The sequence below is a fragment of the Oncorhynchus gorbuscha genome, linkage group LG18, assembly GCF_021184085.1.
Source record: "Oncorhynchus gorbuscha isolate QuinsamMale2020 ecotype Even-year linkage group LG18, OgorEven_v1.0, whole genome shotgun sequence".
NCBI lineage: Eukaryota > Metazoa > Chordata > Actinopteri > Salmoniformes > Salmonidae > Oncorhynchus > Oncorhynchus gorbuscha.
In genome coordinates, this window is record NC_060190.1 from 73,416,723 (window position 1) to 73,429,202 (window position 12,480).

The 12,480-nt window shown below is 45.8% G+C and overlaps 1 protein-coding gene across 1 annotated transcript in view; it reads left to right on the forward strand.

Annotated features, from left to right (window-relative positions):
• Nucleotides 1–12,480, forward strand: part of kif5ab (kinesin family member 5A, b) — a 192,455-nt gene that overhangs the window by 102,188 nt on the left and 77,787 nt on the right. Inside the window, exons 3-4 of the mRNA XM_046312357.1 lie at nucleotides 4,543–4,616; nucleotides 6,351–6,455. Coding sequence (XP_046168313.1) covers nucleotides 4,543–4,616; nucleotides 6,351–6,455 — 179 coding nt within the window. The remainder of the gene's footprint in view (nucleotides 1–4,542; nucleotides 4,617–6,350; nucleotides 6,456–12,480) is intronic.

Here is a 12,480-nt window from a genome sequence, read left to right on the forward strand (position 1 = left end):
TGTGTCGGTCAGACCCTGTCCAAGTAGTTTGTCTGCTGCTCTAGGCAAGATCCACATATGACACCCATTTGTCATGTATAGAATAAAGATTTGGAATGTATTGATAGACTACAGTAGAGTGATGGTGTGGATCATACCGCAATTGATGCATTTCAGTTGAGATAATTCAGTAGCACTTGGAAACATCGTTGCCAAGTATTCACATCGGAGAGTTATTACAATGCAATCACTAGGCAGCCAACTGCCAACAGTAGGAAACAGCCGTGTTACCAATAATAATAACAATGTAATCATTAGGCAGCCAACTGCCGACAGTAGGAAACAGACTTGTTACCAATAATAATAACAATGTAATCATTAGGCAGCCAACTGCCTACAGTAGGAAACAGACTTGTTACCAATAATAATAACAATGTAATCATTAGGCAGCCAACTGCCTACAGTAGGAAACAGACTTGTTACCAATAATAATAACAATGTAATCACTAGGCAGCCAACTGCCAACAGTAGGAAACAGCCGTGTTACCAATAATAATAACAATGTAATCATTAGGCAGCCAACTGCCTACAGTAGGAAACAGACTTGTTACCAATAATAATAACAATGTAATCATTAGGCAGCCAACTGCCTACAGTAGGAAACAGACTTGTTACCAATAATAATAACAATGTAATCATTAGGCAGCCAACTGCCTACAGTAGGAAACAGACTTGTTACCAATAAACCACGTATATATCACACATGACACGAGTCACGACCCCCACGATAGTTCAAATTACAATAAACAAAACATGAATTAGCATCCTCCTGTAGAACTGTAAAAACGACAGATCATTTGAGCTGTGGTAACGAGTGTTTACATAATGCATGGCGCTGGCCTCGTTTCACAGGAGCATTTTAAAATAAACTTTCTTTCAATGAACCAGATTTAACACATTTTGTTTATTTGCATATCGAATTTGATTGTCCAACGTCAGTATTATAATTTCCTCCCTGTGTGTCTGTAACGCACTCAGGCGTAGTGGGTGAGGAGTCGGGCGTAGTGGGTGAGGAGTCGTAGTGGGTGAGGAGTCAGGTTAGTGGGTGAGGAGTCGGGCGTAGTGGGTGAGGAGTCAGGCGTAGTGGGTGAGGAGTCAGGCGTAGTGGGTGAGGAGTCGGGCGTAGTGGGTGAGGAGGCGGGCGTAGTGGGTGAGGAGTCAGGTGTAGTGGGTGAGGAGTCGGGCGTAGTGGGTGAGGAGGCGGGCGTAGTGGGTGAGGAGGCGGGCGTAGTGGGTGAGGAGTCAGGTGTAGTGGGTGAGGAGTCAGGTGTAGTGGGTGAGGAGTCAGGCGTAGTGGGTGAGGAGTCGGGCGTAGTGGGTGAGGAGTCAGGCGTAGTGGGTGAGGAGTCGGGCGTAGTGGGTGAGGAGTCGGGCGTAGTGGGTGAGGAGTCAGGCGTAGTGGGTGAGGAGTCAGGCGTAGTGGGTGAGGAGTCGGGCGTAGTGGGTGAGGCGGGGAGTCGGTGAGGAGCAGGTGTAGTGGGTGAGGAGTCGGGCGTAGTGGGTGAGGAGTCGGGTGTAGTGGGTGAGGAGTCAGGCGTAGTGGGTGAGGAGTCGGGCGTAGTGGGTGAGGAGACGGGCGTAGTGGGTGAGGAGTCGGGCGTAGTGGGTGAGGAGTCGGGCGTAGTGGGTGAGGAGTCGGGCGTAGTGGGTGAGGAGTCGGGCGTAGTGGGTGAGGAGTCGGGCGTAGTGGGTGAGGAGTCGGGCGTAGTGGGTGAGGAGTCGGGCGCAGGAGGCACGCCAAACACCGGGCGTACATACACGATAGCCCAAACACAGGACCTAACGAGTCCGGAGTAAAACGCAAAACGAGACACTCTACCACTCTACCACTCTACCACACTCTACCACTCTACCACACTACCACTCTACCACTCTACCACACTACCACACTACCACTCTACCACTCTACCACACTACCACTCTACCACTACCACACTACCACTCTACCACTCTACCACACTACCACTACCACTCTACCACTACCACACTACCACTCTACCACTCTACCACACTACCACACTACCACTCTACCACACTACCACACTACCACTCTACCACACTACCACTCTACCACTCTACCACACTACCACTCTACCACTCTACCACACTACCACTCTACCACACTACCACTCTACCACTCTACCACACTACCACTCTACCACTCTACCACACTACCACACTACCACACTACCACACTACCACACTACCACTCTACCACTCTACCACACTACCACACTACCACACAGAAACACAGTGGGGAAAATAAGCCGGCACAAAGAGCAGGCGGGCATCACCGGCTTCAATAGCCCGACTAAAACATAAACAAGGAAACAGGTGAAACCAATAAGACAAAACCAACAGAAAAGGGATTGGTGGCAGCTAGTAGACTCGAACAGGAAGTGGAGACAAAACCAAAAGAAGGGATAGGTGGCAGCTAGTAGACCGGTGACGACGACCGCCGAGCGCCGCTCGAACACGAAGAGGAGCCACCTTCGGTAGGAGTCGTAACTGTGTCCGCCGAGAGTAGCCTCTTTCAACTGCTGTGGTGCTGAATCGCAGCCGGAATGAGGAGGGGGTGTTCGTAGACAGACAGGTTTGGTTATTTATTAGGCCTAATTAAAATGTTCATGCCTAGGCCAAATGAACCTAGATTGTATTTGAAAACAATTGTGTTTTGTTATTTATTAATTCAAATGTACATACAAATCGCCTATAGGACAGGTCATTCGTAAATTATATTATACAAACATTATACTTTGAAGTGTTTTATTACTGTGTAGAGTAACATGTTTTTCTAGGTTAAATGTTTTTTTAAATGTTTAATGAATTTTTTTTTAAAAGTATGATACTACATTTATTATTTAGAGCAAGGGACAGGAAATGTTTAGCTTTTTCAATGAAACCTGTCCTATTGGTATAGGGATATCAATGAAACCTGTCCTATTGGTATAGGAAATTCAATGAGACCTGTCCTATTGGTATAGGAGATTCAATGAAACCTGTCCTATTGGTATAGGAAATTCAATGAAACCTGTCCTATTGGTATAGGAAATTCAATGAAACCTGTCCTATTGGTATAGGAAATTCAATGAAACCTGTCCTATTGGTATAGGAAATTCAATGAAACCTGTCCTATTGGTATAGGAAATTCAATGAAACCTGTCCTATTGGTATAGGAACATCAATGAGACCTGTCCTATTGGTATAGGAAATTCAATGAAACCTGTCCTATTGGTATAGGAAAACATCAATGAAACTTGTGCCATTGGTATAGGAACATCAATGAAAAAAACTACGATCCTCTCTCTGTCCCCTGTCTGTCTCCTGTCTCCTAACCAGGTGGTTTTACAGTAAAACTACCACCCTCTCTCTGTCCCCTGTCTGTCTCCTGTCTCCTAACCAGATGGTTTTACAGTAAAACTACCATCCTCTCTCTATCCCCTGTCTGTCTCCTGTCTCCTAACCAGATGGTTTTACAGTAAAACTACCATCCTCTCTCTGTCCCCTGTCTGTCTCCTGTCTCCTAACCAGGTGGTTTTACAGTAAAACTACCATCCTCTCTCTGTCCCCTGTCTGTCTCCTGTCTCCTAATCAGGTGGTTTTACAGTAAAACTACCATCCTCTCTCTGTCCCCTGTCTGTCTCCTGTCTCCTAACCAGGTGGTTTTACAGTAAAACTACCATCCTCTCTCTGTCCCCTGTCTGTCTCCTGTCTCCTAACCAGGTGGTTTTACAGTAAAACTACCATCCTCTCTCTATCCCCTGTCTGTCTCCTGTCTCCTAACCAGATGGTTTTACAGTAAAACTACCATCCTCTCTCTATCCCCTGTCTGTCTCCTGTCTCCTAACCAGATGGTTTTACAGTAAAACTACCATCCTCTCTCTGTCCCCTGTCTGTCTCCTGTCTCCTAACCAGGTGGTTTTACAGTAAAACTACCATCATCTCTCTGTCCCCTGTCTGTCTCCTGTCTCCTAACCAGATGGTTTTACAGTAAAACTACCATCCTCTCTCTGTCCCCTGTCTGTCTCCTGTCTCCTAATCAGGTGGTTTTACAGTAAAACTACCATCCTCTCTCTGTCCCCTGTCTGTCTCCTGTCTCCTAACCAGGTGGTTTTACAGTAAAACTACCATCCTCTCTCTGTCCCCTGTCTGTCTCCTGTCTCCTAACCAGGTGGTTTTACAGTAAAACTACCATCCTCTCTCTGTCCCCTGTCTGTCTCCTGTCTCCTAACCAGGTGGTTTTACAGTAAAACTACCATTCTCTCTCTGTCCCCTGTCTGTCTCCTGTCTCCTAACCAGGTGGTTTTACAGTAAAACTACCACCCTCTCTCTGTCCCCTGTCTGTCTCCTGTCTCCTAACCAGATGGTTTTACAGTAAAACTACCATCCTCTCTGTCCCCTGTCTGTCTCCTGTCTCCTAACCAGGTGGTTTTACAGTAAAATTCCATCCAGCTTTCTCTAGATGTACTGTTCCGTTGAACACATTCTGTCTCCTGTCTCTAGATGTTCTGGGGGGATACAATGGCACAATATTCGCCTACGGACAGACCTCCTCTGGAAAGACTCACACTATGGAGGTCAGTGTACGGCAGGGTTTGGAGAGACCTCTTTGTAGACTATTTCCTGTAAAAAAAAAAAAAAAGTAGAGTCTGTGTTCCAAATGGAACCGTATTCCTTCTGTTGGCACTACCACTACCGGAGAATGAGTTTACACCACGGAGACCAACTGCAGTCCTAGTGTAGTACCCTTAATGTTGACAATGTATTGTTCCAGCCCAGCACAAGCACACCTAATTCAACTAATCAATGGTTTGATGATCAGTTGAAGAGCAGACTGGGATGTAGTCGTGCCAGACTGGGATGTAGTTGTGCCAGGCTGGGATGTAGTCGTGCCAGGCTGGGATGTAGTCGTGCCAGGCTGGGATGTAGTCGTGCCAGGCTGGGATGTAGTCGTGCCAGATTGGGATGTAGTCGTGCCAGACTGGGATGTAGTCGTGCCAGGCTGGGATGTAGTCGTGCCAGGCTGGGATGTAGTCGTGCCAGGCTGGGATGTAGTCGTGCCAGGCTGGGATGTAGTCGTGCCAGGCTGGGATGTAATCGTGCCAGGCTGGGATGTAGTCGTGCCAGACTGGGATGTAGTCGTGCCAGACTGGGATGTAGTCGTGCCAGGCTGGGATGTAGTCGTGCCAGACTGGGATGTAGTCGTGCCAGGCTGGGATGTAGTCGTGCCAGGCTGGGATGTAGTCGTGCCAGACTGGGATGTAGTCGTGCCAGACTGGGATGTAGTCGTGCCAGACTGGGATGTAGTCGTGCCAGACTGGGATGTAGTCGTGCCAGACTGGGATGTAGTCGTGCCAGACTGGGATGTAGTCGTGCCAGACTGGGATGTAGTCGTGCCAGACTGGGATGTAGTTGTGCCAGGCTTGCGCAGAAATGGTGCATCACTGTATTGGGTGTACCAGAGGATGACCTCGGTTGAGAAACACAGTAGTTCAAGTCCCCACGGCTTTAAATGATTTACGGTCCTGCCTCCTCTCCTGTAAATATCTTCTGAATCTCTTCCAAGTTAAGTCCCTGTCCCCTGTTCCTCCTTCTTTTCCGCCTCCCTCTCTCCCCTTCATATTTTCACATGATTTTTCTCTCACTCTTCCTCTAACCTCCCTCTCCCTCCCTCTTCTCTCCTCCTTTCTCTCTCCCTCTCCTCCTCTCTCTCCCTCTCCTCCTCTCTCTCCCTCTCCTCCTCTCTCTCCCTCTCCTCCTCTCTCTCCCTCTCCTCCTCTCTCTCCCTCTCCTCCTCTCTCTCCCTCTCCTCCTCTCTAACTCCCCTTCTCCCTCTTCCCGTCTTCTCCACTCTCTCTCCCACTCTTCTCTTCTCTCCTCCTCCCTAACTCCCCCTCTCCTCCTCCCTCTCTCCCTCTTCTCTCCAACTCTCTAACTCTCCATCTCCAAATCTCTAACTCCCTCTCTCCTCTTCTCTCCTCCTCCCTAACTCCCACTCTCCTCCTCCCTCTCTCCCTCTTCTCTCCAACTCTCTAACTCCCCCTCTCCTCCTCCTCTCTCTCCCAATCTCTCTCCCTCTCCTCCTCTCTAACTCCCCTTCTCCCTCTTGCCCTCTTCTCTACTATCTCCCCCTCTACTCTAATTCCACTCTCTCTCCCACTCTTCTCTTCTCTCCTCTCTAACTCCCCCTTCTCCTACCTAACTCTCCCTCTTCTCTCTTCTCCTACCTAACTCTCCCTCTTCTCTCTCTTCTCCTACCTAACTCTCCCTCTTCTCTCCTCACTAACTCCCTCTCTTCTCTCCTCTTTCAGGGCAAGCTTCATGACCCACATGGGATGGGGATCATCCCCAGAATTGCAGAGGACATCTTCAATCACATATTCGCCATGGATGAAAACCTGGAGTTCCACATTAAGGTCTGCATTCTATTGACGATGACACCGTCTGCCTGCACCAGGGCTGTTACGGTGACTGTATTACCCCCACACCTGCTGTCATGAGTCCTGACCAGGGCTGTTACGGTCACCATATTACCCCCACACCTGCTGTCATGAGTCCTGACCAGGGCTGTTATGGTGACTGTATTACCCCCACACCTGCTGTCATGAGTCCTGACCAGGGCTGTTACGGTGACTGTATTACCCCCACACCTGCTGTCATGAGTCATGACCAGGGCTGTTACGGTGACTGTATTACCCCCACACCTGCTGTCATGAGTCCTGACCAGGGCTGTTACGGTGACTGTATTACCCCCACACCTGCTGTCATGAGTCCTGACCAGGGCTGTTACGGTGAGTCCTGACCAGGGCTGTTACGGTGACTGTATTACCCCCACACCTGCTGTCATGAGTCCTGACCAGGGCTGTTACGGTGACTGTATTACCCCCACACCTGCTGTCATGAGTCATGAAGGCAGTCAAATACCAGGTGACTGTTTCGCCATGGTAATTAGGCATCTCCAAGCTCTGATACTACTTGTGAATGAATCCCAGCATAAGAAACAATTCCTTTTTTTTGCGACTTCTTCAAATTATAGTAGCACACCTCATGTAGCTTAGTCCATAGGCCATTATGTTTTAATAAGGTTAGTATCACACCTCATGTAGCCTAGTCCATAGGCCTATAAGGTTAGTATCACACCTCATGTAGCTTAGTCCATAGGCCATTATGTTTTAATAAGGTTAGTATCACACCTCATGTAGCCTAGTCCATAGGCCATTATGTTTTAATAAGGTTAGTATCACACCTCATGTAGTCTAGCCCATAGGCCTATATGTTTTAATAAGGTTAGTATCACACCTCATGTAGTCTAGCCCATAGGCCTATAAGGTTAGCATCACACCTCATGTAGCCTAGCCCATAGTCCTATAAGGTCAGTATCACACCTCATGTAGTCGAGTCCATAGTCCTATAAGGTTTGTATCACACCTCATGTAGTCTAGTCCATAGTCCTATAAGGTTAGTATCACACCTCATGTAGCCTAGCCCATAGTCCTATAAGGTCAGTATCACACCTCATGTAGTCTAGTCCATAGTCCTATAAGGTTAGTATCACACCTCATGTAGTCTAGCCCATAGTCCTATAAGGTCAGTATCACACCTCATGTAGTCTAGCCCATAGTCCTATAAGGTTAGTATCACACCTCATGTAGCCTAGCCCATAGTCCTATAAGGTTAGTATCACACCTCATGTAGTCTAGCCCATAGTCCTATATGTTTTAATAAGGTCAGTATCACACCTCATGTAGTCTAGCCCATAGGCCTATAAGGTTAGTATCACACCTCATGTAGTCGAGCCCATAGTCCTATAAGGTTTGTATCACACCTCATGTAGTCTAGTCCATAGTCCTATAAGGTTAGTATCACACCTCATGTAGCCTAGCCCATAGTCCTATAAGGTCAGTATCACACCTCATGTAGTCTAGTCCATAGTCCTATAAGGTTAGTATCACACCTCATGTAGCCTAGCCCATAGTCCTATAAGGTCAGTATCACACCTCATGTAGTCTAGTCCATAGTCCTATAAGGTTAGTATCACACCTCATGTAGTCTAGCCCATGTAGTCCTATAAGGTCAGTATCATACCTCATGTAGTATCACACCTCCTAGCCCATAGTCCTATAAGGTCAGTATCACACCTCATGTAGTCTAGCCCATAGTCCTATAAGGTCAGTATCACACCTCATGTAGTCTAGCCCATAGTCCTATAAGGTCAGTATCACACCTCATGTAGTCTAGCCCATAGTCCTATATGTTTTAATAAGGTCAGTATCACACCTCATGTAGTCTAGCCCATAGGCCTATAAGGTTAGTATCACACCTCATGTAGTCGAGCCCATAGTCCTATAAGGTTTGTATCACACCTCATGTAGTCTAGTCCATAGTCCCATAAGGTTAGTATCACACCTCATGTAGCCTAGCCCATAGTCCTATAAGGTCAGTATCACACCTCATGTAGTCTAGTCCATAGTCCTATAAGGTTAGTATCACACCTCATGTAGTCTAGTCCATAGTCCTATAAGGTTAGTATCACACCTCATGTAGTCTAGCCCATAGGCCTATATGTTTTAATAAGGTTAGTATCACACCTCATGTAGTCTAGCCCATAGGCCTATATGTTTTAATAAGGTTAGTATCACACCTCATGTAGACTAGCCCATATGCCTATATGTTTTAATAAGGTTAGTATCACACCTCATGTAGTCTAGCCCATAGTCCTATAAGGTCAGTATCACACCTCATGTAATCTAGTCCATAGTCCTATAAGGTTAGTATCACACCTCATGTAGTCTAGCCCATAGTCCTATAAGGTCAGTATCACACCTCATGTAGTCTAGTCCATAGTCCTATAAGGTTAGTATCACACCTCATGTAGACTAGCCCATAGTCCTATAAGGTCAGTATCACACCTCATGTAGTCTAGTCCATAGTCCTATAAGGTTAGTATCACACCTCATGTAGTCTAGCCCATAGTCCTATAAGGTCAGTATCACACCTCATGTAGTCTAGCCCATAGGCCTATAAGGTTAGTATCACACCTCATGTAGACTAGCCCATAGTCCTATAAGGTCAGTATCACACCTCATGTAGTCTAGTCCATAGTCCTATAAGGTTAGTATCACACCTCATGTAGTCTAGCCCATAGTCCTATAAGGTCAGTATCACACCTCATGTAGTCTAGTCCATAGTCCTATAAGGTCAGTATCACACCTCATGTAGTCTAGTCCATAGTCCTATAAGGTTAGTATCACACCTCATGTAGCCTAGCCCATAGTCCTATAAGGTTAGTATCACACCTCATGTAGTCTAGTCCATAGTCCTATAAGGTCAGTATCACACCTCATGTAGTCTAGCCCATAGTCCTATAAGGTTAGTATCACACCTCATGTAGTCTAGCCCATAGTCCTATAAGGTTAGTATCACACCTCATGTAGTCTAGCCCATAGTCCTATAAGGTTAGTATCACACCTCATGTAGTCTAGCCCATAGTCCTATAAGGTTAGTATCACCTAAGGTTAGTATCAATGACACTCAACCTGTCTTCATCATAAGGGAGGTTTCTGAGTCAAAGGTGAACAAGGTGATTAGCTCACTAAAGAACTCTAAAGCCAAAGATGTGTTTGGGATGGACTCTACCTTTCTTAAAAACTACAAAGAGTCACTCATTGGCCCCATTACTAAGGTCACCAACACATCTATTGGTCTCTGTGTGTTTCCAAGGGTATGGAAGTCGGCCATAATAACGGCCATCTTTAAATCAGGCGACCCTGCTGATGTGAGTAACTACAGGCCCATTAGTATCCTACCTGTGGTGTCAAAGGTTGTTGAAAAGTGTGTAGCAGAACAACTGATTGCCCACCTCAACAACAGCCCCTTCACATTACACTCCATGCAGTTTGGCTTCAGAGCGAAACACTCCACAGAAACGGCCAACTGCTTTCTTCTGGAAAATGTGAAGTCCAAGATGGACAAAGGGGGTGCTGTTGGGGCTGTGTTTCTGGACCTAAGGAAGGCTTTTGATACTGTTAACCATGAGATTCTCATCACAAAATTGTCCAAGTTCAACTTTTCCCTGATGCATTGAGATGGATGAAATCATACCTTGAAGGCAGAACTCAGTGTGTCAGAGTGAGCAATGAGCTGTCGCCCACTCGTAGCTATGATGTGGGCGTGCCCCAGGGTCAATACTGGGGCCCCTCCTGTTCAGCCTGTACATTAATGATCTGCCTTCTGTCTGTACTGAGTCTGAAGTTCAAATGTATGCAGATGATACAGTGATATATGTGCATGCAAAGAGCAAACAACAAGCTGCACAGGAACTCACTACTGTAATGGTCCAGGTTACAAAGTGGCTCAGTGACTCGTGTTTGCATCTCAATGTGAAAAAAACTGTTTGCATGTTCTTCACAAAGAGGGCAACAGATGCTACTGAGCCAGATGTCTATGTGTCAGGGAGAAGCTCCAGGTGGTATCCGATTTTAAGTACCTTGGCATCATACTTGATTCCAACCTCTCTTTTAAAAAGCATGTGAAAAAGGTAATTCAAATAACTAAATTCAATCTAACTAATTTCCGATTTATACGAAATTGTTTGACTACAGAGGTAGCAAAACTGTACTTCAAATCTATGATACTCCCCCACTTAACATACTGCTTGACTAGTTGGGCCCAAGCTTGCTGTACAACATTAAAACCTATTCAGTCTGTCTACAAACAGGCTCTCAAAGTGCTTGATAGGAAGCCCAATAGCCATCATCATTGTCACATCCTTAGAAAGCATGAGCTCTTGAGTTGGGAAAATCTTGTGCAATACACCGACGCATGTCTTGTAGTCAAGATCCTTAATGGCCTGGCTCCCCCTCCACTCAATACTTTTGTTAAACAGAAAACCCAGACATATGGCAGCAGATCCACAAGGTCTGCCATGAGAGGTGACTGTATAGTTCCTGTATAGTGACTGTATAAAAGCACCTTTAGTAAATCTGCATTCTCTGTGAGAGCTTCCCATGTCTGGAATACACTGCCATCAGACACACATAACTGCACCACCTATCACACTTTCACAAAATGCATGAAGACATGGCTAAAGGTCAATCAGATTTGTGAACATAATCCCTAGCTGTGTGTTGCCGCTTTCCATGTAGTCTGTTGTCTGTAGCTTGTGAGGTGTGGAAACACTTTGTTGCTTTTATGAATTTTGTCTTGCTGCTTTTTGTTCTATGTTGCTCTGTCTGTATGCTATGTCTTGCTTGTCCTATGTTGCTCTGTCTGTATGCTACATCTTGCTTGTCCTATGTTGCTCTGTCTGTATGCTACCTCTTGCTTGTCCTATGTTGCTCTGTCTGTATGCTATGTCTTGCTTGTCCTATGTTGCTATGTCTTGCTTGTTCTATGTTGCTTTTGTCTATATTGTAATTGTTTTTAATAACCTGCCCATGGACTGCGGTTGAAAATTAGCCGGCTGGCTAAAACCGGCACTTTTACTGAAACGTTGATTAATGTGCACTGTCCCTGTAAAAATAAAAATAAACTCAACTCAACACCTCATGTAGTCTACTCCATAGGCCTATAAGGTTAGTATCACACCTCATGTAGTCTAGCCCATAGGCCTATATGTTTTAATAAGGTTAGTATCACACCTCATGTAGTCTAGTCCATAGTCCTATAAGGTTAGTATCACACCTCATGTAGTCTAGCCCATAGTCCTATAAGGTTAGTATCACACCTCATGTAGTCTAGCCCATAGTCCTATAAGGTTAGTATCACACCTCATGTAGTCTAGCCCATAGTCCTATAAGGTTAGTATCACACCTCATGTAGTCTAGCCCATAGTCCTATAAGGTTAGTATCACACCTCATGTAGTCTAGTTAGTATCACACCTCATGTAGTCTAGCCCATAGTCCTATAAGGTTAGTATCACACCTCATGTAGTCTAGCCCATAGTCCTATAAGGTTAGTATCACACCTCATGTAGTCTAGCCCATAGTCCTATAAGGTTAGTATCACACCTCATGTAGTCTAGCCCATAGTCCTATAAGGTTAGTATCACACCTCATGTAGTCTAGCCCATAGTCCTATAAGGTTAGTATCACACCTCATGTAGTCTAGCCCATAGTCCTATAAGGTTAGTATCACACCTCATGTAGTCTAGCCCATAGGCCTATAAGGTTAGTATCACATCTCATGTAGTCTAGTCCATAGTCCTATAAGGTTAGTATCACACCTCATGTAGTCTAGCCCATAGTCCTATAAGGTTAGTATCACACCTCATGTAGTCTAGCCCATAGTCCTATAAGGTTAGTATCACACCTCATGTAGTCTAGCCCATAGTCCTATAAGGTTAGTATCACACCTCATGTAGTCTAGCCCATAGTCCTATAAGGTTAGTATCACACCTCATGTAGTCTAGTTAGTATCACACCTCATGTAGTCTAGCCCAT